The sequence below is a fragment of the Nerophis lumbriciformis genome, linkage group LG09 (assembly GCF_033978685.3).
Source record: "Nerophis lumbriciformis linkage group LG09, RoL_Nlum_v2.1, whole genome shotgun sequence".
Lineage (NCBI taxonomy): Eukaryota > Metazoa > Chordata > Actinopteri > Syngnathiformes > Syngnathidae > Nerophis > Nerophis lumbriciformis.
In genome coordinates, this window is record NC_084556.2 from 2,780,472 (window position 1) to 2,807,500 (window position 27,029).

A 27,029-nucleotide genomic window follows, 5' to 3' on the forward strand; every position below is an offset into this window, starting at 1 on the left:
GACAAACAGAAATGGCATCATTGAACTAAGGCTGGGCGATATGGCCTTTTTTTAATATTGCGATATTTTAAGGCCATTTTGCGATACACGATATATATCTCGATATTTTGCCTTAGCCTTGAATGAACACTTGATGCATATAATCACAGCAGTATGATGATTCTATGTGTTTTGATTGATTGATTGAGACTTTTATTAGTAGGTTGCACAGTGAAGTACATATCCCGTACAATTGACCACTAAATGGTAACACCCGAATAAGTTTTTCAACTTGTTTAAGTCGGGGTCCACTTGAATTGATTCATGATACAGATATATACTATCAGATATATACTATCATCATAATACAGTCATCACACAAGATAATCACATTGAATTATTTACATTATTTATAATCCAGGGTGTGGATGTAAGTGTCAAAAAGACAGCCAAAAGAGTTTGATATGAGAATAAATCTAAAGTTAAAATATAGGGTAGAAATGCACCCATTTGCAGGAAATGTAGTCTTGATTTTCAAAATTTTCTTTCAAGGCTTGCATGTCTACATTAAAACATTCTTCTTCATACTGCATTAATATATGCTACTTTTAAACTTTCATGCAGAGAAGGAAATCACAACTAAAAAAATCACTAATTTTTTCATACGGTGTTGATGTGGAAATTTTTGCCTCGGCATTTTGATGGTGTGGACGTGTGGCACCGAATGGAGATAAGCGTCTCGACAGACGTCACAATATTTGAACAATGATGACGAAAACTGTTTTCTCTGTCGTGTCCGTGTGTCGAAAATTGTTATGCGCTTATTTTTTTATTTGATTTTGTGCGTGGCATAGATTTGCTATTTGCAGAGGACGCTTAAACAGTGCGCAATTGCACAGGCGAGCACCTTAGAGGGAGCGTTGCTCGCACGGCTGCGCTAGCATCACAGCTAACGTTAGCCATGCTGCTACCTCTCTGCTCGGGGAGGACGTATACGTATGTGACGTATGTCGTGACAGTATGTGACGTGTGTAAGAAGGTGCACTTGCTGTCTGTGAGAGGGAGACACAGGAAAGAGTGAGAAGAGCCTGTCGTGTAATGCCAGCAGCTAAATGCAACTGCGTGAGAATCCACAGACCTGTGAATGTGTTGAAGGTGTGCTGGAAAATGCGGAATGGAAATTACGGAGCAGCAGAAAAGTGGAATGTATTATTTAAATCGGTGCATTGGAAAACACGGACCGGAGTTTTTTTTAAACTGGATCTGGATCGGCATTTTCCCATGCCTTGCCGATACGCAATTTTTGGCAAATATCGGCAGCCGATCCGATCCAAATATCGGATCGGGACATCCCTAATTTTCATAGTCAACAGAGATGGGATTTAAGCCGGATCTTTAGGAGCCGTTCCTTTCAAAGAGTCGTTGAAGAGAAAAGAAGAGGGTGGCAAGGTTTGACACTGGAACAGATGAATCCTCCAGCCTGCAGGAATGGTCTATTATAGGCAGACGTACCCGTGCATGGGTCCAGACTGGTTGCCGCTGTTGGTGATGTTATTGAAGAGGTTGTTCATGCGGGGGTCCTGCGCGCTCTCCTCGGCTGTGCTGAAGTGGTAGTCCATCACCTTGTCGATGATTCTGTGAGGGATGCCGCCACCGCGGTCCGAAATCCTGCACGGGGAAGAAAGAACTCGCTCAGCTGTCGTGTCGGGAGGTCGAATTTATCGACTCGTTTCCGTTTTTGGGAGGGAGAAAAGTCACCTGATGACAAAATCGATGTCGTTGTTGGCGATGGTGACCACCACGTCGGGCACGTTGTAGGGTGTGTCCAAGTGGCTCTCCATGGTGGACCTGCAACGACACGCACACCGCTCTTATTTTGAAAGTCGGCTGGAATGCCATGTAATAAAAAAAACAGTGAGAGTGTGTGTGTGTGTGTGTGTGTGTGTGTGTGTGTGTGTGTGTTCTGGCAATGTTTACTTAATGGGGACATCGCTCTGTTTACACCAGGGGTGCTCACACTTTTTCTGCAGGCGAGCTACTTTTCAATTGATCAAGTCGTGGGGATCTACCTCATTCATATATATAATTTATATTTACTTATTTATGAAATATATGTTTTTGTTAACAAGTTAAAGGTGTTTAATGATAATGCAAGCATTTTTAACACATATAGTTAATATTGTTAAAAAATTAAAGGTGTTTAATGATAATACAAGTATGTTTAATAAATATAGTTAATATTGTTAACAAGTTAAAGGTGTTTAATGATAATACAAGCATGTTTAACACATAGTTAATATTGTTAAAAAATTAAAGGTGTTTAAAGATAATACAAGCATGTTTAACACATATAGTTAATATTGTTAATAAGTTAAAGGTGTTTAAAGATAATACAAGCATGTTTAACACATATAGATTCCTTTCTTTCATGAAGACAAGAATATAAGTTGGTGTATTACCTGATTCTGATGACTTGCATTGATAGGAATCAGACAGTGGTGCTGATAATGTCCGCATTTTCGAATGGAGGAGAAAAAAAGTCCTCCTTTCTGTCCAATACCACATGAAAGTGGTTGGTTTTTGGCATCTTATTTGTCCAGCTCCCGTACTCCTTTGTATACACTTTACAAGAAATACATTGTCGGCAAACTCCGTAGCTTGCTAGCTTGTGCAAGCCAGCTTTCTGAGACTCTTATTTTGTTAGCACAACTGTGCAACTGTGCAGTCGGTCTTTGGAGTTTTGACGACAGGTACGGCGCCAGAGTCTGTTGAAATAAAGTGTTTCTCGCCTTCCAGTCGGTAATTTTAATGAGCTGGCAGCAGCCAGCGTCATCTCAGAAGACCCTCGGGTGCCGTGAATGTCAATCAAGTGACGAAAGTGACGTCATAGTGAAGATTTATGATCGCTCATTTTTAGGACTATTTTTTTAATGCCTGGCTGGTGATCGACTGACACACCCTCCGAGATCGACGTAATGAGCACCCCTGGTTTACACAGTCACCTTTAGGGGACCTCTGACGGTATGGGGACACAAAAAAAACAGGTCCCCTAGAGGGAAACCCTTTTTAAATGATAGTCAGATCCATTCTGAAGATGCCTAAGTGATTTTTAAAGGGGAACATTATCACAATTTCAGAAGGGTTAAAACCATTAAAAATCAGGTCCCAGTGGATTATTTTATTTTTCGAAGTTTTTTTCAAAATTTTACCCATCACGCAATATCCCTAAAAAAAGTTTCAAAGTGCCTGATTTTAACCATCGTTATATACACCCGTCCATTTTCCTGTGACGTCACATAGTGAAGCCAACACAAACAAACATGGCGGATAGAACAGCAAGCTATAGCGACATTAGCTCGGATTCAGACTCGGATTTCAGCGGCTGAAGCGATTCAACAGATTACGCATGTATTGAAACGGATGGTTGTAGTGTGGAGGCAGGTAGCGAAAACGAAATTGAAGAAGAAACTGAAGCTATTGAGCCATATCGGTTTGAACCGTATGCAAGCGAAACCGACGAAAACGACACGACAGCCAGCGACACGGGAGAAAGCGAGGACGAATTCGGCGATCGCCTTCTAACCAACGATTGGTATGTGTTTGTTTGGCATTAAAGGAAACTAACAACTATGAACTAGGTTTACAGCATATGAAATACATTTGGCAACAACATGCACTTTGAGAGTGCAGACAGCCCATTTCAGGCGCGCTAAGAACATATATTTTTCCACGATTTCAGCACTCAGGTTAACCATACCTAAATAGACACAAAATACTGCATTACACAAGACTACCCGAATGTACTCGAATGATTGAAAAAAAAAAAAGTTTTTAAGCTAAATTATTAGTAAACACAGTTTACGTATAATAATTTACGTAAAACCGCGAGTAATGAATAAAGTTTTCATCAATTAATATATTCTGTAGACATACCCTCATCCGCTCTCTTTTCCTGAAAGCTGATCTGTCCAGTTTTGGAGTTGATGTCAGCATCTGCTTTGAGTGTCGCAGGATATCCACAAATTCTTGCCATCTCTGTCGTAGCATAGCTTTCGTCGGTAAAGTGTGCGGAACAAACGACTGACCATTTCGTCGGCTTTCCCCACAGCCTCGTATTTTGAACACATTTCGTCCAGTTTCTTGCCACTTTCGCATCTTTGGGCCACTGGTGCAACTTGAATCCGTCCCTGTTCGTGTTGTTACACCCTCCGACAACACATCGACGAAAGTGAGAAAATGGCGGATTGCTTCCCGATGTTTCGCTCCGAGAGCGAATAATAGAAAGGCGTTTAATTCGCCAAAATTCACCCATTTAGAGTTCGGAAATCGGTTAAAAAAATATATGGTCTTTTTTCTGCAACATCAAGGTATATATTGACGCTTACATAGGTCTGGTGATAATGTTCCCCTTTAAGCTTTGGCCCATAAAACTTTTTTACTGGTTCGTTTGAGTGTGAGACATTTGCACAGCAGCCCCCTCATCGGGCTGTAGCTGGTACTGCACTCGCTGCTCTGCTCACACTTCTTCCGTGTATAGTTAATCACTTCCACCTGCTCCCCATAACGAAGGTGGTTTGTCTGCAGGAGATGAAAATAAGCTGTCCTCGGTAGTCCCGTACAAATTTGTGTGAATTATGCAAAATTATTAAATTTTGGTCCCCACTCTTTTTCCCCAGGATCCCCAGTAAGAATGATCAGCACATTACTTCATCAATCCGGAGATTTAAAGGCGTGTATGAGCTAACTGGGCAGTGGCCATTTTACCTCATTTTTTTTATGCCTCCACAACCTGTAGAAAGGGTGGTCCCCACAAGTGATGATCAAAAACGTGGTCCCCATTCCAAATGATAACCACCATGTGTGTGTGTGTGTGTGTGTGTGTGTGTGTGTGTGTGTGTATACCTCATGGCGTTCTTGAGCAGCTCGGGCAGGATGTAGTCGAGCGGCAGCGGGATGAAGGGGAAGCGGGCCGCCACGTGGCCGTTGATGCGAACTCGGGGAGAGTTGCCGTACTGGTGCTCACAAAGTCGCCTAGAGAAACCCGACAATGTGAAAAAAAAAAAATTAAAACAGCAAAACAACAAATAAACATTTTACACAATTTCAAAATAAAATTATTTAAAAAATAAAATAAGAATCGCAAATTCAAGCCTCTTACTAAGCTTAAAAAGTAAAGCTCTTTACAGAAGTAACATCTGGTTTTCACTCTTGTGTAAACTAAACACACACACACATTTGACGAGGGGTCAAAGCGATAAGATAACACAGTGTGAACATCAGCGATAACCTTTTTTTTAGTGTGATTGCGCCGACCAAAGAGGCGATTAAAACAAACAAACAATGGACCAATCACAGTGCGTCTTACCTGGCAAAGTCCACCCACTTTTCAATGATCTTTTTGGGCGACAGACGTCTGCAGATGATGCCTACAAAGTCTGCCTGCAGCAACATCAACATAAAAAAAAAATTGAACATTCAGAACATCAAACAGAACAGTGACTTTATTGTTGACGTAAGAATAAAGATGACAGTGGATCATTAAATATTATTATTAATCAACAAAAAAAGTTCTTATTTGCTAAAATAAACTTTGTCAGTAACCAGTAGCTATCTACACGTTATTACTCAGGAAAAAAAAACGTGGTTGTTTTTTGTGCGGTTATTTTTTTATGAATTTTTGTTACATGAAATAACAAAGATTTGTATAGTTTTAAGTTTTTATGACAAAAACTATACAAATACTATTAACTTAATATATTTTTGATATTGTTTTTGTTTCTTTAATAGCTATTACATTTAACTATTTTTAAATTATATATATATATATATATATATATATATATATATATATATATATATACACACACACACATACAGTCCAGGCCAAAAGTTTGGACACACCTTCTCCTCATTCAATGCGTTTTCTTTATTTTCATGACTATTTACATTGTAGATTGTCACTGAAGGCATCAAAACTATGAATGAACACATGTGGAGTTATGTACTTAACAAAAAAAGGTGAGATAACTGAAAACATGTTTTATATTCTAGTTTCTTCAAAATAGCCACCCTTTGCTCTGATTACTATTTTTGCACACTCTTGGCATTCTCTCAATGAGCTTCAAGCACACCTGTGAAGTGAAAACTATTCAGGTGACTACCTCTTGAAGGTCATCGAGAGAATGCCAAAAGTGTGTGAAAAAGTAATCAGAGCAAAAGGGTTGCTATTTTGAAGAAACTAGAATACAAAACATGTTTTCAGTTATTTCACCTTTTTTGTTAAGAACATAACTCCACATGTGTTCATTCATAGTTTTGATGCCTTCAGTGACAATCTACAATGTAAATAGTCATGAAAATAAAGAAAACACATTGAATGAGGAGAAGGTGTGTGTATGTATATATATATATATATATATATATATATATATATATATATATATATATATTTTTTTTTTTTTATTATTACAGAACAATATTTTTTGGTACCATTTAGCTCAGGGGTGTCCAAACTTTTCCAACAAGGGCTGCATAATTAACAGTCAAAACTTTGTTTTCATATTTTTTATTTTGTCAAAAAAAAATTGGTCAGCTTTCTGTTATAATAACAAATCGTATTGTTATTACCGTAAGTATTATTATCAATGTTTTAACTTTTTCACATCACATAGTCTTCTTGCTTTTTTGTTTTATTTTTTGTGTTGTTTTTTTTGTTTTGATTTTGTCTGGGAAATGTTCAGAGGGCCAACAAAACTCCTGTTGCGGGCCAAAACTGGCCCGAGGGCCACAATGCTTTAGCTTATATTAAGATACTATGAAAATACATTAAATAAATAAATAAATAATTCTCGATTAGATTTTTTTTAAATCTTTAATCAATAATTTAGCTTTTTTTCTTCAAAGAAAAATGTTGATAATTATTTAATTACTATTAAAAACATTTTTAATGTTTTTATCTTAAAAAAAAATTGGGATAAATAAAACTACATACGTTTTTAACATAATGTACGTGGTTCATCTAAAAAAGTTTCCAGGAAATTTGGGTGAGAGGGAAATAAATAAAATACAAATATTATATTTAGGTCAAATGCTGCAATGTGAGTAAACAAGAAGATAAATAAGACAAGATGGACGGATAACGTGGACCTACATTATCTTCATGCAAGGCGAGGTGGTGCGTGGCCAACATGCGTATTCCCAGGCGGGAGCACAGCGTGGTGTCCAGGAAGTTTCGGATGATGGTCTCATCCTGGAAGAACCCAGATAGGAAGGGAAGACTCCAGGCTTCACTCATAAAAACAAAATGGGCCCCCCACTTGCTTCTTACTTGGATGTGCCTGCGACACTCCCTGAAGCCCTGAGCCAGCATCGTGACCACGTCCTTGTGGTCGTCCAAGAGCTGCTGCACCAGCTTGCAGAAACGAGACTCAGCGTCCTGATCCTGGATCTGTGCAGGGAAGGGATGGAGTCAATGTTCCCTCTAATTGTTCATGTGTGTGAGCAAACGCAAAAACTCCCTGAGCATTCAGTGGAGCCCATGTGAGCAACATCAGACGTGCACACTGTGGCTACACCAGCAGCACACCTGTCCCAAACCTGACTAAATAACAAGTTAAACCTCCATCCATCCATTTTCTACCGCTTGTCCCTTTCCGGGTCGCTGGAGCCTATCTCAGCTGCATTCGGGCAGAAGGCGGTGTACAACCTGGACAAGTCCCCACTTCATCGCAAGGCCAACACAGATAGACAGACAACATTCTCTATTATTATAATCAAATGACAGCAGTCATTTCCATTTCTAATATAAGTGTTTAGGCCCACTTATAATGACAATAACAAAAAATATGGTTTTTCATGAACTGTGTACTTTTATTGTTTGTCTGGGTGGAGGTCCTGCTTTGGAAATAATTTGTACCCCTTTCAGACATTGCATTTAGTTCCCATTAAAACATTCACATGTTGCACAATGAGATGTAAGCAGAGGATCATGTGTACATTCCTGCAACTTCCTGTTTGTAAAAAATATTTTTTTATTAGTATTTATTTAATTTACTAACAGCATTTCATGATTAATATTTATAAATTAAGATTCCTAATAAATTACACTAAAATAAGCACACATTTGATTGGTAAATCCTAGTGTAAAGACCTGGAATGACACTTTATGTGTGGTGTTGGAGTTGTCCGACTTTTTGTGTGGCTGTAAACGCATCACTGGTTAAGTGCCATATGTGCACGTGTTGGCGCAAGTGAGAAAGAGCGAGCGGCAGCTGTTGATATAACAAAGTTGCTTTTGGTCTGGTTTGTACTGCAGAAAATGACCACTTTTGCTAGATATACTTTTTTTTTACTAATGTTTTGGTGATGGGTTTATGGCCGACAAAGAATTTTGCTCAGTAAAGTGATGGATGGAATTCATGTCCTCAAAGCGCCTCGACAGACGTTACAATATTTGAACAATGATGACGAAAACTGTTTTCTATGTCGTGTCCGTGTGTCGAAAATTGTTATGCGCTTATTTTTTTTAAATTTCATTTTATGCGTTGCATAGATTTGCCGTGCGCAGAGGACGCTTGAGCAGTGCGCAATTGCACAGGCGCGCACCTTTGAGGGAACGTTGGATGGAGTCAATGATAAAAAAAAATGTCATTCATTTTAATAGCGTTGTAACAGTTATATGTGTCACTTCAGATGTTTTTTAAGCGCTTGCTCACTTTTTGCTACACTTTTGAGAAAAGAGGCGCTCAAAAGCTCACTTTTCGTGTCATCTCGAAAGAAGAACTTCCTTGTTGATACCGCCACTGACCCTCCCCTATTTAGATGAGCCCACCCTTAGTAACCACCCACTACTTGGCAAAGGACAGCTTTGTTTAAAAATAAATAAATAATAAAGCTTCACTTTGCATATTAAGCCTAGAAAAGCGCCAAGCCCCACCTCCGAATAAAAAACCCGAATCCAGACAGTTTTAAAGATCACCTCTAAATGTAAAGGTAAAATGAAATTTTCATCAAAATCTGTCCAAAACTAAAGTAGCTACTGTATGTTGCTAACTAAAAAACATTATTACCGTATTTTTCGGAGTATAAGTCGCACCTGCCGAAAATGCCTAATAAAGAAGGAAAAAAACATATATAAATCGCACTGGAGCCCGGCCAAACTATGAAAAAAACTGCGACTTATAGTCCGAAAAATACGGTAATCAAATAATTATTTAAATTGTCATGTCTGTGCGTGTTTGTTTGTCTGCCACTTCCAAAAAGGCTGCAAGAGGATTCACTCTTGGCAGAATAAAATAAAACTGAGAGAACCCTCTAGTCCAGACCTGGGCAAATTAAGGCCCGGGGTCCGGATGGGGCCCGTTAAGCCTTTCAATCTGGCCCGCCGGACCTTCCCAAATAATTTTTTTTAGATCTTTAAGATGGAAACTGTAGCTGCCATTATGATGTGCAGTGATGTTTTCAAATAACCATAAGTCTTGAACTATACAAAGTATTTCAATGGTTGGAACCTGCGCTTTTGCATGATATACTAGTTGCTATGGTAATCTAATTAGTTATTATGGTAATCTAAGTCACAGCAGCTCAGACGAGGCCCCAAGCAGTGTGGGTGGGGAGCGTTTCCACAGAGTGTTTCCAGAGCGGCCAGCCTGAAATGTGGGTGTCAGGGACAGACGCGGAAGGAGATTTTGACAACGAAGTTCTAAAGCTTAGTGATGTATCAGATTGTAGGTGGGTTCTTTTTTAAACTTTCGCATTCATATTTTGCTGTGTTTGATGCATTTTTGTTGCGTTTCGCTTGATTGTAAAATATGTCGATCGAGAGCGGGTGTGACGTTCAAATGTTGTATTCAGTGTTTTATCGTTCATAGTTAATATTGTAAATCCAACGTTCTTTATTTTCATGTACATACTGAGAGTCTCATTCATTTAAAAAATTTAAAATTCCATTCCGTTTTTAACATTCAGACATTATTGTGAGGTTTTGTATTAGTGTTCCTAAAAATAGATATACCGGCCCCCAGACAAATTTTTTTCTCTAAATTTGGCCCCTAAGGCAAAATAATTACCCAGGCCTGCTCTAGTTAGTCATCCACACACGGAAGTTGAGCTTGTAGCTTAATAAAAATTAACCGGATCACTAGGGCTGCACATCGAATCAACATCCAAGCTTTTTTAGTGTGATGAATAACCACAAAAGGCTGAGGGTTTTTTTCCCCTCTGCTGTCACCGGTTTTTAGGTGACTGGCGCCAGCACCCCCGCGACCCCGTAAGGGACAAGCGGTAGAAAATGGATGGATGGAGACATGTTCGCCATTCAGAATTGTTGAGGCTCGCGCTTAATCGTCTCTTGCTTCAAACAGGGAAAATGACAACTTACTTTGTGCATCGCTCTCAGTGTATTTAACTGTAGAATTAACTGAACGCAGTGAGTCCTCTTTTCAGTCATTCGCAATCTTTGTCTCAGTGGGCGGAGAGCAGTGCGCCAGCTTTACACACACAGGAAGCACAGGCAGACAGCCTCCCTACTCGCCAGTGAGAGGTTTCGCAAAGTAACAAAAAATACGATTCTAAGGCCAAATGTTTTGCTGTGGGAAAATTTCAGCTTTAACCTGGATGGGCAATATGAGCCCATCAACACAGACAAACGAGCAAGAATGCCATAGTCACGTGATGACAAAAGGACAACACCCGACCTAGTTTTTTCGACTGGGGAAAAAAAAGCCCTTTAAGATGTTCAATATTTAAGTAAAATCTTTGCTTACAGAAATTAGTCCATTTTCGTTTATTTATATATGTGTTAAACATGCTTGTATTATCTTTAAACACCTTTAACTTATTACCAATATTAACTATATGTGTTAAACATGCTTGTATTATCTTTAAACACCTTTAACTTGTTAACAATATTAACTATATGTATTAAACATTCTTGTATTATCATGAAACACCTTTAATTTATTAACAATATTAACTATGTGTTAAACATGCTTGTATTATCATTAAACACCTTTAACTTGTTAACAATATTAACTATATGTGTTAAACATGCTTGCATTATCTTTAAACACCTTTAACTTGTTAACAATATTAACTATATGTATTAAACATACTTGTATTATCATTAAACACTTTTAATTTTTTAACAATATTAACTACCGTATTTTCCGCACCATAAGGCGCCCTGGGTTAAAAGCCGCGCCTTCAATGAACGGCATATTTCAAAACTTTGTCCACCTATAAGCCGCCCCGTGTTGTAAGCCGCATCTAACTGCGCTAAAGGAATGTCAAAAAAACAGTCAGATAGGTCAGTCAAACTTTAATAATATATTAAAAACCAGCGTTCTAACAACTCTGTTCACTCCCAAAATGTACGCAAATGTGCAATCACAAACATAGTAAAATTCAAAATAGTGCAGAGCAATAGCAACATAATGTTGCTCGAACGTTAATGTCACAACACACAAAATAAACATAACGCTCACTTTCTGAAGTTATTCTTCATTCATAAATCCTTCGAATTCTTCTCCTTCGTGTCCGAATTGAAAAGTTGGGCGAATGTGGGATCCAAAATGGCCGGCTCCGTCTCGTCGAAGTAATCGGAGTCAGTGTCGCTGTTGTCCAGCAGTTCTGTGAATCCTGCCTTCCGGAAAGCTCGGACCACAGTTGTGACCGAAATATCTGCCCAGGCATTTACGATCCACTGGCAGATGTTGGCGTCGTCTGGCGCTGTCTCCCTGTCTTAGTGAAGGTGTGTTCGCCTTCTGTCATCCACTGTTCCCACGCAGTTAGTAGTCTAGCTTCGAATGCCCTGTTGACACCAATATCTAGCGGCTGGAGGTCTTTTGTCAATCCACCCGGAATGACGGCGAGTATTGAATTAAGCGCGTAAGCGTGTCTCTTAATGTGATGTTATGAGCTAGCAAATATAACAACTACACTACCCAGCATGCAACGATAGTGACGAGCATGCGCGGTAGCCCTGAGAAGCGTTGTTGTATGCTGGGAGTTAGAATGTGGTTATGAGCACGCTGTGAGTAAACGTTGAGAACTCAGTTAACACGCCTCGTCTGCATTATTTATAATTAAACAGACAACACACTTAATAGGAGCCATTTTGGGGTCTTTACATAAACACACAAATGGAAATGAAACGTCACATATCCCAGCATGCACCGCGCGCTTCTTCTACGGGGAAAAAAGATGGCGGCTGTTTACCGTAGTTGCAAGACCGAAACTTTATGAAAATTAATATTAATATTAACCCATATATAAGGCGCACCGGATTATAAGGCGCACTGTCAGCTTTTGAGAAAATTTGTGGTTTTTAGGTGCGCCTTATAGTGCGGAAAATACGGTATATGTGTTAAACATGCTTGCATTATCATTAAACACCTTTAACTTGTTAACAAAAACATATATTTCATAAATAAGTAAATATAAATTGAGGTAGATCCCCACGACTTGATCAATTGAAAAGTAGCTCGCCAGCAGAAAAAGTGTGAGCACCCCTGGTCTATCATGACTAAGGGAGTCAAAAATGTTGCAGACAAAACAGGTCGAAAACAACAGGACCTGGACGCATGAAGGAAAACAGATAAAAATGACGAAGGCAAACCTAGAGAAAACTGTCTGTGTGCTTGACAACTTAATCCAACCATTTAATTATGAGTAAAATAAAACTCTTGTGTTAAATCCACTTTTGTTCTCATTTAAAACCTGGACCTTCCACTACACTGGAATTTAAATTTTCCTGAGGGAACTCTCCTGAAGGAATCAATAAAGTACTATCTATCTATTAGCATGTTAGCTATTATTTTGGCAAAATTTGCAAGTATACACCTCAGCGTAAAATATTTTGCTATGTGACAAATGATACCTGTTATCATGTTACCGTTAAAATGCTAGCTTTTTAAAGCAAATTTTGTAGCTATAGACCCCAGTCATATTTTGGTATTTGATGCATGCTAACATTAGCATCCTAGCATTTTAAACAAATGTTTCACGTACACACCTCAGAGTAATATATTTTGGTACCTGGTGCATGTTACAGTTAGCATTTTTGTATTTTAACATTAGCATGCCAGCTTTTTTTGTGCTAATTTAACAGGTGTCATATTTTGGATCTTCACAAATGATAACTGTAAGCATGCTATTGTTAGCAAGTTAGCGCAGAACTGCTCGCAAGGTAGCTTCTTTTAGCTCATTTTACTCATTTTTTGTGTGACGTCACACTATCTAGCCAGCGTGCTAACTGTTAGCGTTTCAATTCGGCTTTGGATATTCAGCGTTTGCATGAAATTTCTAACAAAAATTTCATTTTCTAGTTTGTTGAAATAAAATCTACTTATTGTACTAGTTTTGAAGGTGAAAACTACTAATATGACCCCTGCCTTCTTTGAGTTGAGTTCAGTGGAAAAAGTTTGGACACCCCTGCTTCAGAGGCTTATTTAGCAAAAATGTATGCCGTATTTTTCGGAGTATAAGTCGCACCGGAGTATAAGTCGCACCAGCCGGAAATGCATAATAAAGAAGGAAAAAAACATAAGTCGCACTGGAGTATAAGTGCCATTTTTTGGGGAAATGTATTTGATAAAACTAGGGCTGCAACAACTAATCGATTAAATCGATTATAAAAATAGTTGGCGATTAATTTAGTCATCGACTCGTTGGATCTATGCCATGCGCATGCGCAGAGGAATTTTTTTTATAAACCTTTATTTATAAACTGCAACATGTACAAGCAGCTGAGAAACAATAATCAAAATAAGCATGGTGCCAGTATGCTGTTTTTTTTTTAAATAAAATACTGGAAAGGATAGAAATGTAGTTTGTCTCTTTTACCCGATTATTAATCGATTAATCGAAGTAATAATCGGCAGATTAATCGATTATCAAATGAATCGTTAGTTGCAGCCCTAGATAAAACCCAACACCAAGAATAGACATTTGAAAGGCAATTTAAAATAAATAAAGAATAGTGAACAACAGGCTGAATAAGTGTACGTTATATGAGGCATAAATAACCAACTGAGAACGTGCCTGGTATGTTAACGTAACATATTATGGTAAGAGTCATTCAAATAACTATAGCATATAGAACATGCTATACGTTTACCAAACAATCGGTCACTCCTAATCGCTAAATCCCATGAAATCTTATACGTCTAGTCTCTTACGTGAATGAGCTAAATAATATTACTTGATATTTTACGGTAATGTGTTAATAATTTCACACATAAGTCGCTCCTCAGTATAAGTCACACCCTATGAACTATGAAAAAAAACTGCGACTTATAGTCCGAAAAATACGGTACAATGGCGTAAAGCAGGCTTCGCTACACATTTTAATCTGCAGCCTGGAGCTCTGCTCTCCAAGTCAACCAGCTACGGAGGTGGTCTGGTTTCATTTTTTTCTTCCGCGAATATGCTGACTTAGCATGTCAGCGCTGCAGCTCACTTGGCTATGCCAATGTAAGGAAATCTTTCTAAGAATCGACACCTGAGGTTCTCGGTATGAGGAACTTGAACTTGCCCTGATCTCCTCTTCATGTGTGTGTGTGTGTGTGTGTGTGTGTGTGTGTGTGTGTACTCACAGAGGGAAAGTCGCTGAGCATGTGGTAGGCTCTGATGTAGAGTTCATGCTAGAAGAAGGAGAGACTCCAGTTATTGTTGTGACAGCAGCAGAGAACCTCTCTTTAGGCCTCATAGGACACGTTGAGCACATTTCTCTCACTCGCATGCAACAAAAAGTCCCCACAAGTTCCTCCCTGTTCTCTCGTATTCCTTTCATTTCAAAAAACATTAATATCACACTTCGTAGTTTAGCGTTCTTAGTGAGCACAAAGAGGTGGCCATTGTAGAGCATGGGAACAAGGAATGTGGGGGAAAGTTCATCCCCCTCCAAAAAAAAAGGGAAAAGACAAGCTCAAGCCACGCGTTGCTTAGAAGGGTACAAAAACAGTTTGTTCCCTGTAAAAAAACAAAAAAACAATCACAAAACAAAACAGATGAACATGCACACACACATTCTTGTTTCGCAAGTCGTCTTTCTCGGATGGTTTCATTATAACTGTAATCCCATAAACCGTTGTGACGCATAGACAAGAATGAACACGAGCACCGAGAAAATAAACGGTTATAAAAATTTATTTAAAAAGGTTTGCAAACTGCGGCCTTTATATACTTTGAAAACATTATTATTTTAACGGGTTTCATTTTCTTTCATCAAAAATTGTAGAAATATTTAATACATGTTTCGAAATATATTACATACAGTATATACTGTATGTAATGTAGAATAGAATAGAAAGTACTTTAATGATCCCTAGGGGAAATTGTATAATGTAATTTATCCATTAAAATCCACATTTTTTTAATTGCTTTTATTTGATTTTGTCCCTATTTTTAATACGACCATGTTTAAATGCATCATTGGATGTACAACATTTATTTTATAACATTTGAATAACATAGTGCTGTCAAATGATAAATTTTTAATTAGAAAAAACACACTTTTAAATTGTGATTAATCATTATAAATCACAGTAAATTAATAAAAAAAAAAATTGTATATTATATAATATATATATAATATTATATATATATATATTTTTTTTAAATTGTATTGTCCAAATGTCATACACAAAACATTTTTAAAATATTTCAACAAATAAACATATTTTTTGCTCCAAACTTGGTAATGGTAATGAAATCCAGAGTTAAAGTAAAGGAGCATATGCGTTTCAAATATATAAATAATCAATGATTAATGCAATACTTTTTGGTGACTAATCACATGCGTTAACTGGTTAAATTTGACTGCCCTCGTATAAGCATACATTTAACCTTCGTCTTGTGTTAGGGTCGGTACCGACCCGTTTTAGTTATTAAATGCATAAAAGAACCACATAAATTTATTTTTTTGCATCAAGGCTTTTTGACTTTGTCAGGAACCTCTATTTCAACAAAATAAAAGTTTTTTTCCCACTAAATTATAAAATGTTCTGGTTGAAATTATGACCTTGGTGTTGTTAGGGTCGGTTTCGACCCAGTTATAAAAATAAGATTATAAAGCAATAATTAGAGCCAAAACTGAACACACTGACAGCCAGCTCCTCTCCCAATCATGTGAGCTTTAGGGGATTCTCATTTTACCTTGTTATCCAGTACAAAAACAAACAAAGACGGGCATGTGAGGTCAGTTCAGTATAGAGTTGGTGACTTGCAGAGTGCACATCTCCAATTTGCAGCATGCAAAAATGAAAAAAAGATTTACAGTGAGAGAAATTCTGGATAATATTTTTGGTGAAAATGAGGGAGAGGACACAGAGCAGCATAGTGATACGGATGAACGGGTTTCTGAGGAGGAGTATCATCCAGAAGACACATCTGGTGAGTCTGATGAGGAGGTCATACCAAAGACTATAAAAATGGGACCCATTACCTCTCTGCTTGGCACTCAGCATCAAGGGTTGGAATTAAAGTAGCAATGATTGTCACACACACACTAGGTGTGGCGAAATTATTCTCTGCATTTGACCCATTACCCTTGATCACCCCCTGGGAGGTGAGGGGAGCAGTGGGCAGCAGCGGTGGCCGCGCCCGGGAATAACCCAATTCCAAGCCTTGATGCTGAGTGCCAAGCAGGGAGGTAATGGCTCCCATTTTTATAGTCTTTGGTATGACTCGGCCGGGGTTTGAACTCACAACCTACCCATCTCAGGGCAGACACTCTAACCACTAGGCCACTGAGTAGGTCTGGGGGTTAAATTGGGGGTTAAATCACCAAAAATGATTCCCGTGCGCGGCCACCGCTGCTGCCCACTGCTCCCCTCACCTCCCAGGGTGTGAACAAGGGGATGGGTCAAATGCCGAGGACAAATTTAACCACACCTAGTGTGTGTGTGACAATCATTGCTACTTTAACTTTAACTTATCTTAACTTGATTTGCTGTTGTTTGTTTGACCTTGCAAATCTATATTTTGTGTTATGACTTGTTCTGCTTTTCATTTTGTGTTTGTCTTAAAGTTCCGTTGCTGAAAAAAATACTTTTTAGCCTTTTTCTTGAAGTAAATATATATGGGTCGAAATTGACCCGTAACACCATAGATGTTACTTTAGTTAAAATTATTAAAATGAAAAAATAAATGAAAGAAATGTGTTTAAGAGATGTGTTCTAATACCCCTCAGTTATAGTCAGGTAACACAACAACCTTTTATTTATTTATACGATTCTCTTGAGTTTCATTTTACAGTTTTTTTTATTGAAATCGAGGGGTATACTGACAAAAAAAAGGCCCTATGGCCCACACCAAAAATATTAAAACCAATATTTTCATGGATAAGGAAGCCTAACAAGGTAACCAAGAGATGAGAAACAAATTGGATGATAGATAATTGTTTTTAGTGTATTTTACAGCTGATTTAAGACATGGGTCAAAACCGACCCGTTAACATAAGAGATGGTAACAGAAAGCTAACACAAGAGGAAGGTTAAAATGTATATCATGTATGATTTATTTAATACATTTTAACATGCACAATAACATTTAATATTACAATATAATATAATATAATCAAATTCAATGTGTTAATGCACAAACTGTACATTTACACAAAAATGTTTACCATTTTGGCCTTGGTACGTAAGGCCTAAGCTAACGGATAAATATTTAATAGATACATGTAAACATAAATGATGGATTACGAGGATAGACACACAGAGGGTTGCCTAGCAACCAGAAACAACAAAGATAGCTTTGCTAAAAAGTGATCCAAAGATCAACCATGACTCGCTCACACTGTGGCCTACTTATGAATAGAACATCACCACCCTGGGGTAAAGTAAACAAGCGGTATCGAATTTTGATCCGGTGTACCTAATGTGTCCTGTGAGGGTGTGCGCATTCTGTCCTTACCACTTGCAGGATGGTGGGGTTGCAGACGATAATGAAAGGCAGGCTGCGGAAGCCTTTGATGCGGTGGGCGATGCGCACGGGGAGCTCTTTGTGCAGGTACTTGGCGCTGCTCTGGGATCAGACGCATGTCAGGAGGCCGTTCGCACACGTGAATGACATTTTCACTGGGTATATTTACCAGGATGTGGTGTCCATCCGGGGACTTGCCAGAATACAACAGTGTCGCCAGCGTGAGTCGCACCGAAGCCTGGAAGACACACATAGATGCAATGAACAAATGGACCATATTTAACAAGATTTCGATAGATTGTCCTAAACTCAGTAGAATTCCTACATAAATGTGGCATTGTATTAATTATGGACATTTTGTATTGTCTTAAATTCAACAGGATTCCTAATGAAATGTTGTATTGTCTTAAAATCGAACAAGATTCAATCTGAGTTTTTGTATTGTATTAAAAAAATCACCAGAATTCCTATTGAGAATTTGTATGATGGACATTTTGTATCGTCATACATTTAACAAGATTGCAATTATCCTAAATTCAGCAGGAATTCCAATGGAGCTTTTTGTACTGTCCTAAATTCAGCAGAATTCCTATGAAAATGTTCTATTGTCGTAGTTTAACAAGATTCCTATGGCTATTTTGTATTGTCTTGGATTCAGCAGGATTCCAATGTCTTAAATTTAACAAGATTCTAATGGAGCTTTTGTATTGTATTAAATTCTGTTGCTTGAATTGTACTGCTAAAAACAGTTGTATTGTTTTTCCATTACATTCCATTTATTCCAATTTTCCGTACATGCTGTAAAAAAACAACTTTGCTTTTACTGTAAAACTCTGGTGACTGAGCTGCCAGTTTTTAAAGTAATATTTTAATATTTTTTTGCAGCTTATGTAAAAAAATATATTGTTAATGTATTATACATATATATATATATATATATATACATATATATATATAAATATATATATATATATACATATATATATATATATATATATATACATACACACACACACACATGTATATTCATATATTACTCATTGTTAAAAGTAGCCCTCTGAGGGCAACCATAACTGCGATGTGGCCCTCAATGAAAACTAGTAGGACACCCCTGATCTATGCCATTGCATAGCTTAATTTTATGCTCGAATCTGCTTTAAATGGGAAGATCTAGGCCCCTTGCATACTCAGATAGTTCGCACTCTGTTTTGATGCATAGTAGCCATATTGCTTTGGTGACCCACCACTTTGTTTACTTCTGTTCAAAAGTCACATGACTAAATGCAACCTATAACATTAAATCAACTTGTAATTTAATGAATTGGTTATCAATATTTTCAGTTTGTTGTAACCTTAAAATCTAAAAGCAAAGCAATTCAACAAAAGTTGGAAAACAAATACTGTATTGATATTTTACTCGTTTTATACCACAGACTTAAAATCAGGTACAAGATGAAGGTAAAAGCACATACTCAGAGCCAATTGTACTGTATTGTTTTAATAAATTGTGTTTAAAAATAGTAATAATTATAATTATAGAAAGAAAACCCCGCAAGGAGTTCCTTTAATTCTGTCATTTAAATGCTGCCTTGTTGCTAGGACTACAATTGCGCTGTTTGAGCAATAAATAGTTAATATATTCTAACACAATGTTAATGCTGCTTCGTCAACACAAAAATAATTAAATATAAAATGGAAAAATATAAACAAAATAGTGCCAACATGTTTCTCCCAAAATATATTATTTACACAACATGTTATATCCAAATACTATTATATGCTGCCATATATTAGTGAAACATCTTGAAATAAAGCCCAAAGTTTACACTTTAATTAAATATTGATGGTTATACTTCATACATCTATTACAAAGGTGTTTAAAGGCTAAATGATAGAAACGAGGACTGTCCTCCTTATTCTTCTTAGCTTAACCGTATGTACAGATTTGATGAAAATCTCTGGATTCAACTGTATTGATCAATGTGTGCATTGGCAATAAATCACATTGATGCATTATTATCTGTCCAAAAAGAGAGGGAAAACATGCTCAGTGTAGAAGAATGCTGCAGTTGATTTATGCACATATGGAAGTTCTAGCACGAGCGCAACAAAAAAACTTTTGCTATCACATGCGTGATTTTTAGCTGGTTTGTTGCTACATAAGCCATACAAAAAAAATACACAAAACAGATTGCAGTCTGACCGTTTGGTCACGTGACTTGCAGGTTAATGAGCCTTGACTTGGGAGGCTTGTTTTTGCGTAGACAAGCAACCATTAGATAAGAGAAAACTATAAATTCATATAATGGAGTTCTACTTTAAGCATTTACCTTAGACCAAGGGTGTCCAAAGTGTGGCACAGGGGCAATTTATGGCGCGCAGCTTGAATTTTGTTGTTGGTAAAACGGTAAAAATGTAGGGCAAAAAAGCAAAATGACGTAGAAAGAGAAAAAAGCTGAACATTTGATACACAATTTGAAAAGTTTAAGTATGTATGGGGTATTTTGAGATTTTTATAAAAATGCTACAAAGACATTTAATATCAACACTTAGTGCCAGCTTTGTGTTATAAGTGACACATTTCATTATTATTTGGATCTAAATATCAAGATTTTTTTTATTAATTACATCTTTCTCCCCATTTTTCTGAAATGTATACTGTTGTTTTTTCCCAAAAAATGTCACAAGCCAACAAAAATCCAGCTTTGGTCCGCAAATGGCCCCTTGGCCGCACTTTGGACAGACCTGAAACAACTAATAATAGTACAATTTGGTCACCTACAACACAAAGCTGACACTACATTTTGTCTTTCAACATATGCAAATGTCTATTTTTAGCATTCATTATTACAAAATTAAAAAATATATAAAAATGGCCTCTGCATATCTTATTATGCAGCCCTTGGTAGAAAAAGTTTGGACTCCCCAGCCTTAGACTATAAGGATGATAACAGGAAAAATATATTCGAATAAAAAGTAGGTTTAATCATTATTATAATAAATAATATTTTTCCAAGAAGTTAGCAATGAGCAAGACCTTTTGTGTCAACCATAAGATAAGAGAAAACTATAAATTCATATAATGGAGTTCTACTTTAAGCATTTACCTTAGACCAAGGGTGTCCAAAGTGTGGCACAGGGGCAATTTATGGCGCGCAGCTTGAATTTTGTTGTTGGTAAAACGGTAAAAATGTAGGGCAAAAAAGCAAAATGACGTAGGAGAAAAAAGCTGAACATTTGAAACACAATTTGAAAAGTTTAAGTATGTATGGGGTATTTTGATATTTTTATAAAAATGCTACAAAGACATTTAATATCAACACTTAGTGCCAGCTTTGTGTTATAAGTGACACATTTCATTATTATTTGGATCTAAATATCAAGATTTTTTTTAAATTAATTACATCTTTCTCCCCATTTTTCTGAAATTTATACTGTTGTTTTTTCCCCAAAAATGTCAAGCCAACAAAAATCCAGCTTTAGTCCGCAAATGGCCCCTTGGCCGCTCTTTGGACAGACCTGAAACAACTAATAATAGTACACTTTGGTCACCTACAACACAAAGCTGACACTACATTTTGTCTTTCAACATATGCAAATGTCTATTTTTAGCATTCATTATTACAAAATTAAAAAAATATCAAAATGGCCCTTGGTAGAAAAAGTTTGGACTCCCCAGCCTTAGACTATAAGGATGATAACAGGAAAAATATATTCGAGTAAAAAGTAGGTTTAATCATTATTATAATAAATAATATTTTTCCAAGAAGTTAGCAATGAGCAAGACCTTTTGTGTCAACCATAAGAGAAAACTATACATTCATATAATGGAGTTCTACTTTAAGCATTTACCTTAGACCAAGGGTGTCCAAAGTGTGGCACAGGGGCAATTTATGGCACGCAGCTTGAATGTTGTTGTTGGTAAAACGGTAAAAATGTAGGGCAAAATGATGTAGAAAGAGAAAAAAGCTGAACATTTGATACACAATTTGAAAAGTTTAAGTATGTATGGGGTATTTTGAGATTTTTATAAAAATGCTACAAAGACATTAAATATCAACACTTAGTGCCAGCTTTGTGTTATAAGTGACACATTTCATTATTATTATTTGGATCTAAATATCAAGATTTTTTTTAAATTAATTACATCTTTCTCCCCATTTTTCTGAAATTTATACTGTTGTTTTTTCCCCAAAAATGTCATCCATCCATCCATTTTCTACCGCTTATTCCCTTTGGGGTCGCGGGGGGCGCTGGAGCCTATCTCAGCTACAATCGGGCAAGCCAACAAAAATCCAGCTTTAGTCCGCAAATGGCCCCTTGGCCGCACTTTGGACAGGCCTGAAACAACTAATAATAGTACACTTTGGTCACCTACAACACAAAGCTGACACTACATTTTGTCTTTCAACATATGCAAATGTCTATTTTTAGCATTCATTATTACAAAATTAAAAAAAATATCAAAATGGCCTCTGCATATCTTATTATGCAGCCCTTGGTAGAAAAAGTTTGGACTCCCCAGCCTTAGACTATAAGGATGATAACAGGAATATATTCGAGTAAAAAGTAGGTTTAATCATTATTATAATAAATAATATTTTTCCAAGAAGTTAGCAATGAGCAAGACCTTTTCTGTCAACCATAAGATAAGAGAAAACTATAAATTCATATAATGGAGTTCTACTTTAAGCATTTACCTTAGACCAAGGGTGTCCAAAGTGTGGCACAGGGGCAATTTATGGCACGCAGCTTGAATTTTGTTGTTGGTAAAACGGTAAAAATGTAGGGCAAAAAAGCAAAATGACGTAGGAGAAAAAAGCTGAACATTTGAAACACAATTTGAAAAGTTTAAGTATGTATGGGGTATTTTGATATTTTTATAAAAATGCCACAAAGACATTTAATATCAACACTTAGTGCCAGCTTTGTGTTATAAGTGACACACTGCATTATTATTATTTGTATTATTATTATTATTATTATTATTATTATTATTAGGATCAAAATATCAAGATTTTTTTTATTATTAATTACATCTTTCTCCCCATTTTTCTGAAATTTATACTGTTGTTTTTTCCCAAAAAATGTCACAAGCCAACAAAAATCCAGCTTTGGTCCGCAAATGGCCCCTTGGCCGCTCTTTGGACAGACCTGAAACAACTAATAATAGTACACTTTGGTCACCTACAACACAAAGCTGACACTACATTTTGTCTTTCAACATATGCAAATGTCTATTTTTAGCATTCATTATTACAAAATTAAAAAATATATAAAAATGGCCTCGGCATATCTTATTATGCAGCCCTTGGTAGAAAAAGTTTGGACTCCCCAGCCTTAGACTATAAGGATGATAACAGGAAAAATATATTCGAATAAAAAGTAGGTTTAATCATTATTATAATAAATAATATTTTTCCAAGAAGTTAGCAATGAGCAAGACCTTTTGTGTCAACCATAAGATAAGAGAAAACTATAAATTCATATAATGGAGTTCTACTTTAAGCATTTACCTTAGACCAAGGGTGTCCAAAGTGTGGCACAGGGGCAATTTATGGCGCGCAGCTTGAATTTTGTTGTTGGTAAAACGGTAAAAATGTAGGGCAAAAAAGCAAAATGACGTAGGAGAAAAAAGCTGAACATTTGAAACACAATTTGAAAAGTTTAAGTATGTATGGGGTATTTTGATATTTTTATAAAAATGCTACAAAGACATTTAATATCAACACTTAGTGCCAGCGTTGTGTTATAAGTGACACATTGCATTATTATTTGTATTATTATTGTTATTAGTAGGATCAAAATATTATATTAATTACATCTTTTTCCCCATTTTCCTGAAATTTTTACTGTTGTTTTTTCCCAAAAAATGTCACAAGCCAACAAAAATCCAGCTTTGGTCCGCAAATGGCCCCTTGGCCGCACTTTGGACAGACCTGAAACAACTAATAATAGTACACTTTGGTCACCTACAACACAAAACTCACACTTCATTTTGTCTTTCAACATATGCAAATGTCTATTTTTAGCATTCATTATTACAAAATTAAAAAAATATCAAAATGGCCCTTGGTAGAAAAAGTTTGGACTCCCCAGCCTTAGACTATAAGGACGATAACAGGAAAAATATATTCGAGTAAAAAGTAGGTTTAATCATTATTATAATAAATAATATTTTTCCAAGAAGTTAGCAATGAGCAAGACCTTTTGTGTCAACCATAAGATAAAACTATAAATTCATATAATGGAGTTCTACTTTAAGCATTTACCTTAGACCAAGGGTGTACAAGGTGTGGCACAGGGGCAATTTATGGCACGCAGCTTGAATGTTGTTGTTGGTAAAACGGTAAAAATGTAGGGCAAAATGATGTAGAAAGAGAAAAAAGCTGAACATTTGATACACAATTTGAAAAGTTTAAGTATGTATGGGGTATTTTGATATTTTTATAAAAATGCTACAAAGACATTAAATATCAACACTTAGTGCCAGCTTTGTGTTATAAGTGACACATTTCATTATTATTATTTGGATCTAAATATCAAGATTTTTTTTAAATTAATTACATCTTTCTCCCTATTTTTCTGAAATTTATACTGTTGTTTTTTCCCCAAAAATGTCATCCATCCATCCATTTTCTACCGCTTATTCCCTTTGGGGTCGCTGGAGCCTATCTCAGCTACAATCGGGCAAGCCAACAAAAATCCAGCTTTAGTCCGCAAATGGCCCCTTGGCCGCACTTTGGACAGGCCTGAAACAACTAATAATAGTACACTTTGGTCACCTACAACACAAAGCTGACACTACATTTTGTCTTTCAACATATGCAAATGTCTATTTTTAGCATTCATTATTACAAAATTAAAAAAATATCAAAATGGCCTCTGCATAACTTATTATGCAGCCCTTGGTAGAAAAAGTTTGGACTCCCCAGCCTTAGACTATAAGGATGATAACAGGAATATATTTGAGTAAAAAGTAGGTTTAATCATTATTATAATAAATAATATTTTCCCAGAAGTAAGCAATGAGCAAGACCTTTTGTGTCAACCATAAGATAAGAGAAAACTATAAATTCATATAATGGAGTTCTACTTTAAGCATTTACCTTAGACCAAGGGTGTCCAAAGTGTGGCACAGGGGCAATTTATGGCACGCAGCTTGAATGTTGTTGTTGGTAAAACGGTAAAAATGTAGGGCAAAAAAGCAAAATGACGTAGAAAGAGAAAAAAGCTGAACATTTGATACACAATTTGAAAAGTTTAAGTATGTATGGGGTATTTTGATATTTTTATAGAAATGCTACAAAGACATTAAATATCAACACTTAGTGCCAGCGTTGTGTTATAAGTGACACATTGCATTATTATTATTATTATTAGGATCAAAATATTAAGATTTTTTTTTATATTAATTACATATTTTTCCCCATTTTCCTGAATTTTTTACTGTTGTTTTTTCCCAAAAAATGTCACAAGCCAACAAAAATCCAGCTTTGGTCCGCAAATGGCCCCTTGGCCGCTCTTTGGACAGACCTGAAACAACTAATAATAGTACACTTTGGTCACCTACAACACAAAACTCACACTTCATTTTGTCTTTCAACATATGCAAATGTCTATTTTTAGCATTCATTATTACAAAATTAAAAAAATATCAAAATGGCCTCTGGATAACTTATTATGCAGCCCTTGGTAGAAAAAGTTTGGACTCCCCAGCCTTAGACTATAAGGATGATAACAGGAAAACTATATTTGAGTAAAAAGTAGGTTTAGTATTTAATATTTTTCCCAGAAGTTAGCAATGAGCAAGACCTTTTGTGTCCACCCTTGGGAGGAACAACAACACTTAGAGCACCTCGTGCTGCGTTTAGTGCCCTTCAAAAAAAATCCGTCAGGTTGAATCTCGAAATTGTTTTTTAAAACTTGAAAGTACACGTTGTTTAAAAAGTGCAGAATGTAGCGTGTTAGTGACTATACATACTGTTTAACGAGTGTAGAATGTAGTAGAAGGCCATTCTTGACGTATGTTGTTAACCGTCACGCTTCAATCGACGCCATTATTAAGCGTTAGCGTGAAGTCATTGAACGCAGCTAGCTGTTAGCATGGCTGTCATTGCGAGGCAGCTAGCTAGCAAACATCCTCCTCACCTTCTCCGCTGATGTATCAATGGCCGACTGGTTGTAAAACGATGTCACCGTCTTGGAGCGCTCTCTCGCCATTTCGGAGAAGCCCTGCAGGGACGACGTGGACCTCAGTCGGCGTCCGCTCATCACTGGTAGTGGTACTGGTGCCATTGTGGGGACGGGCGCCAGCAGGAGGCTGCCCAGCCTCGGCCTGGCACGGCAGACGGCCCCGCTCAGCATCTCCGCGGCGAGTCCGGCGAGTCCCGGGCGCATCAGGACGGCGAGGCCAGCGGCGGTATTACGCCCGTGGGGTGGGTGATTCGGCCGGCCGCTATGAGGCCATCAGGGTCGGCACAAAGGCACGTCCGCCGCGGTTACAGTACGTCGAGGGTGTCGTTAACCATTGGTCAGTGGGGACCACAGGAGCACTGAAGACGCCACAATACAGCAAACACAGTCAGTGGACCAATCAGGACGCTCGGGGGGCGGAGCTAGTATCCGTTGCACTACGCATGACCAAAATGAGAAAACGGTAAACAAGTCTCAGATGAATATTTTGGAAGGTTCTGGGCTCCCAAAAAAGTGATACAACTTTTAATGAGTTGCACATTTTAAACATTGCTGCATCTGCTTACCAAGTTGAAAAACGTATTCGGGTGTTACCATTTAGTGGTCAATTGTACGGAATATGTACTTCACTGTGCAATCTACTAATACAAGTTTCAATCAATCAAGCTCCCTTCACGATTACCTGCTTTTCCTTTAAGGGGATCTATTATGCAAAACCAACTTTTCTTACTTATTGGTAGGCTACCTGTTTTTGTGTATTTAAGATCTGCATAGTAATCTGCACGGCCCTGTTGCTTGAATTTACCGCTAAAAACAGTGGTATTGTTTTTCCATTCCATTCCATCCATCCATCCATTTTCTACCGCTTATTCCCTTCGGGGTTCCATTCCATTTATTACATTTTTGTTATATGCTGTAAAAAAAAA

At 37.1% G+C, this 27,029-nt stretch overlaps 1 protein-coding gene across 1 annotated transcript in view; it reads right to left on the minus strand.

Annotated features, from left to right (window-relative positions):
• Window positions 1-26,477, minus strand: part of bckdk (branched chain ketoacid dehydrogenase kinase) — a 38,233-nt gene extending 11,756 nt beyond the window's left edge. The window contains exons 1-10 of the mRNA XM_061962802.2: window positions 26,059-26,477; window positions 18,077-18,145; window positions 17,899-18,009; window positions 14,574-14,621; window positions 7,307-7,426; window positions 7,130-7,228; window positions 5,345-5,418; window positions 4,882-5,010; window positions 1,738-1,827; window positions 1,492-1,647 (exon numbers count right to left, since the gene is read on the minus strand). Of these exons, the coding sequence (XP_061818786.2) occupies window positions 1,492-1,647; window positions 1,738-1,827; window positions 4,882-5,010; window positions 5,345-5,418; window positions 7,130-7,228; window positions 7,307-7,426; window positions 14,574-14,621; window positions 17,899-18,009; window positions 18,077-18,145; window positions 26,059-26,307 (1,145 nt within the window). The 5' untranslated portion in view covers window positions 26,308-26,477. The remainder of the gene's footprint in view (window positions 1-1,491; window positions 1,648-1,737; window positions 1,828-4,881; window positions 5,011-5,344; window positions 5,419-7,129; window positions 7,229-7,306; window positions 7,427-14,573; window positions 14,622-17,898; window positions 18,010-18,076; window positions 18,146-26,058) is intronic.
• Window positions 26,478-27,029: the final 552 nt, after the last annotated feature.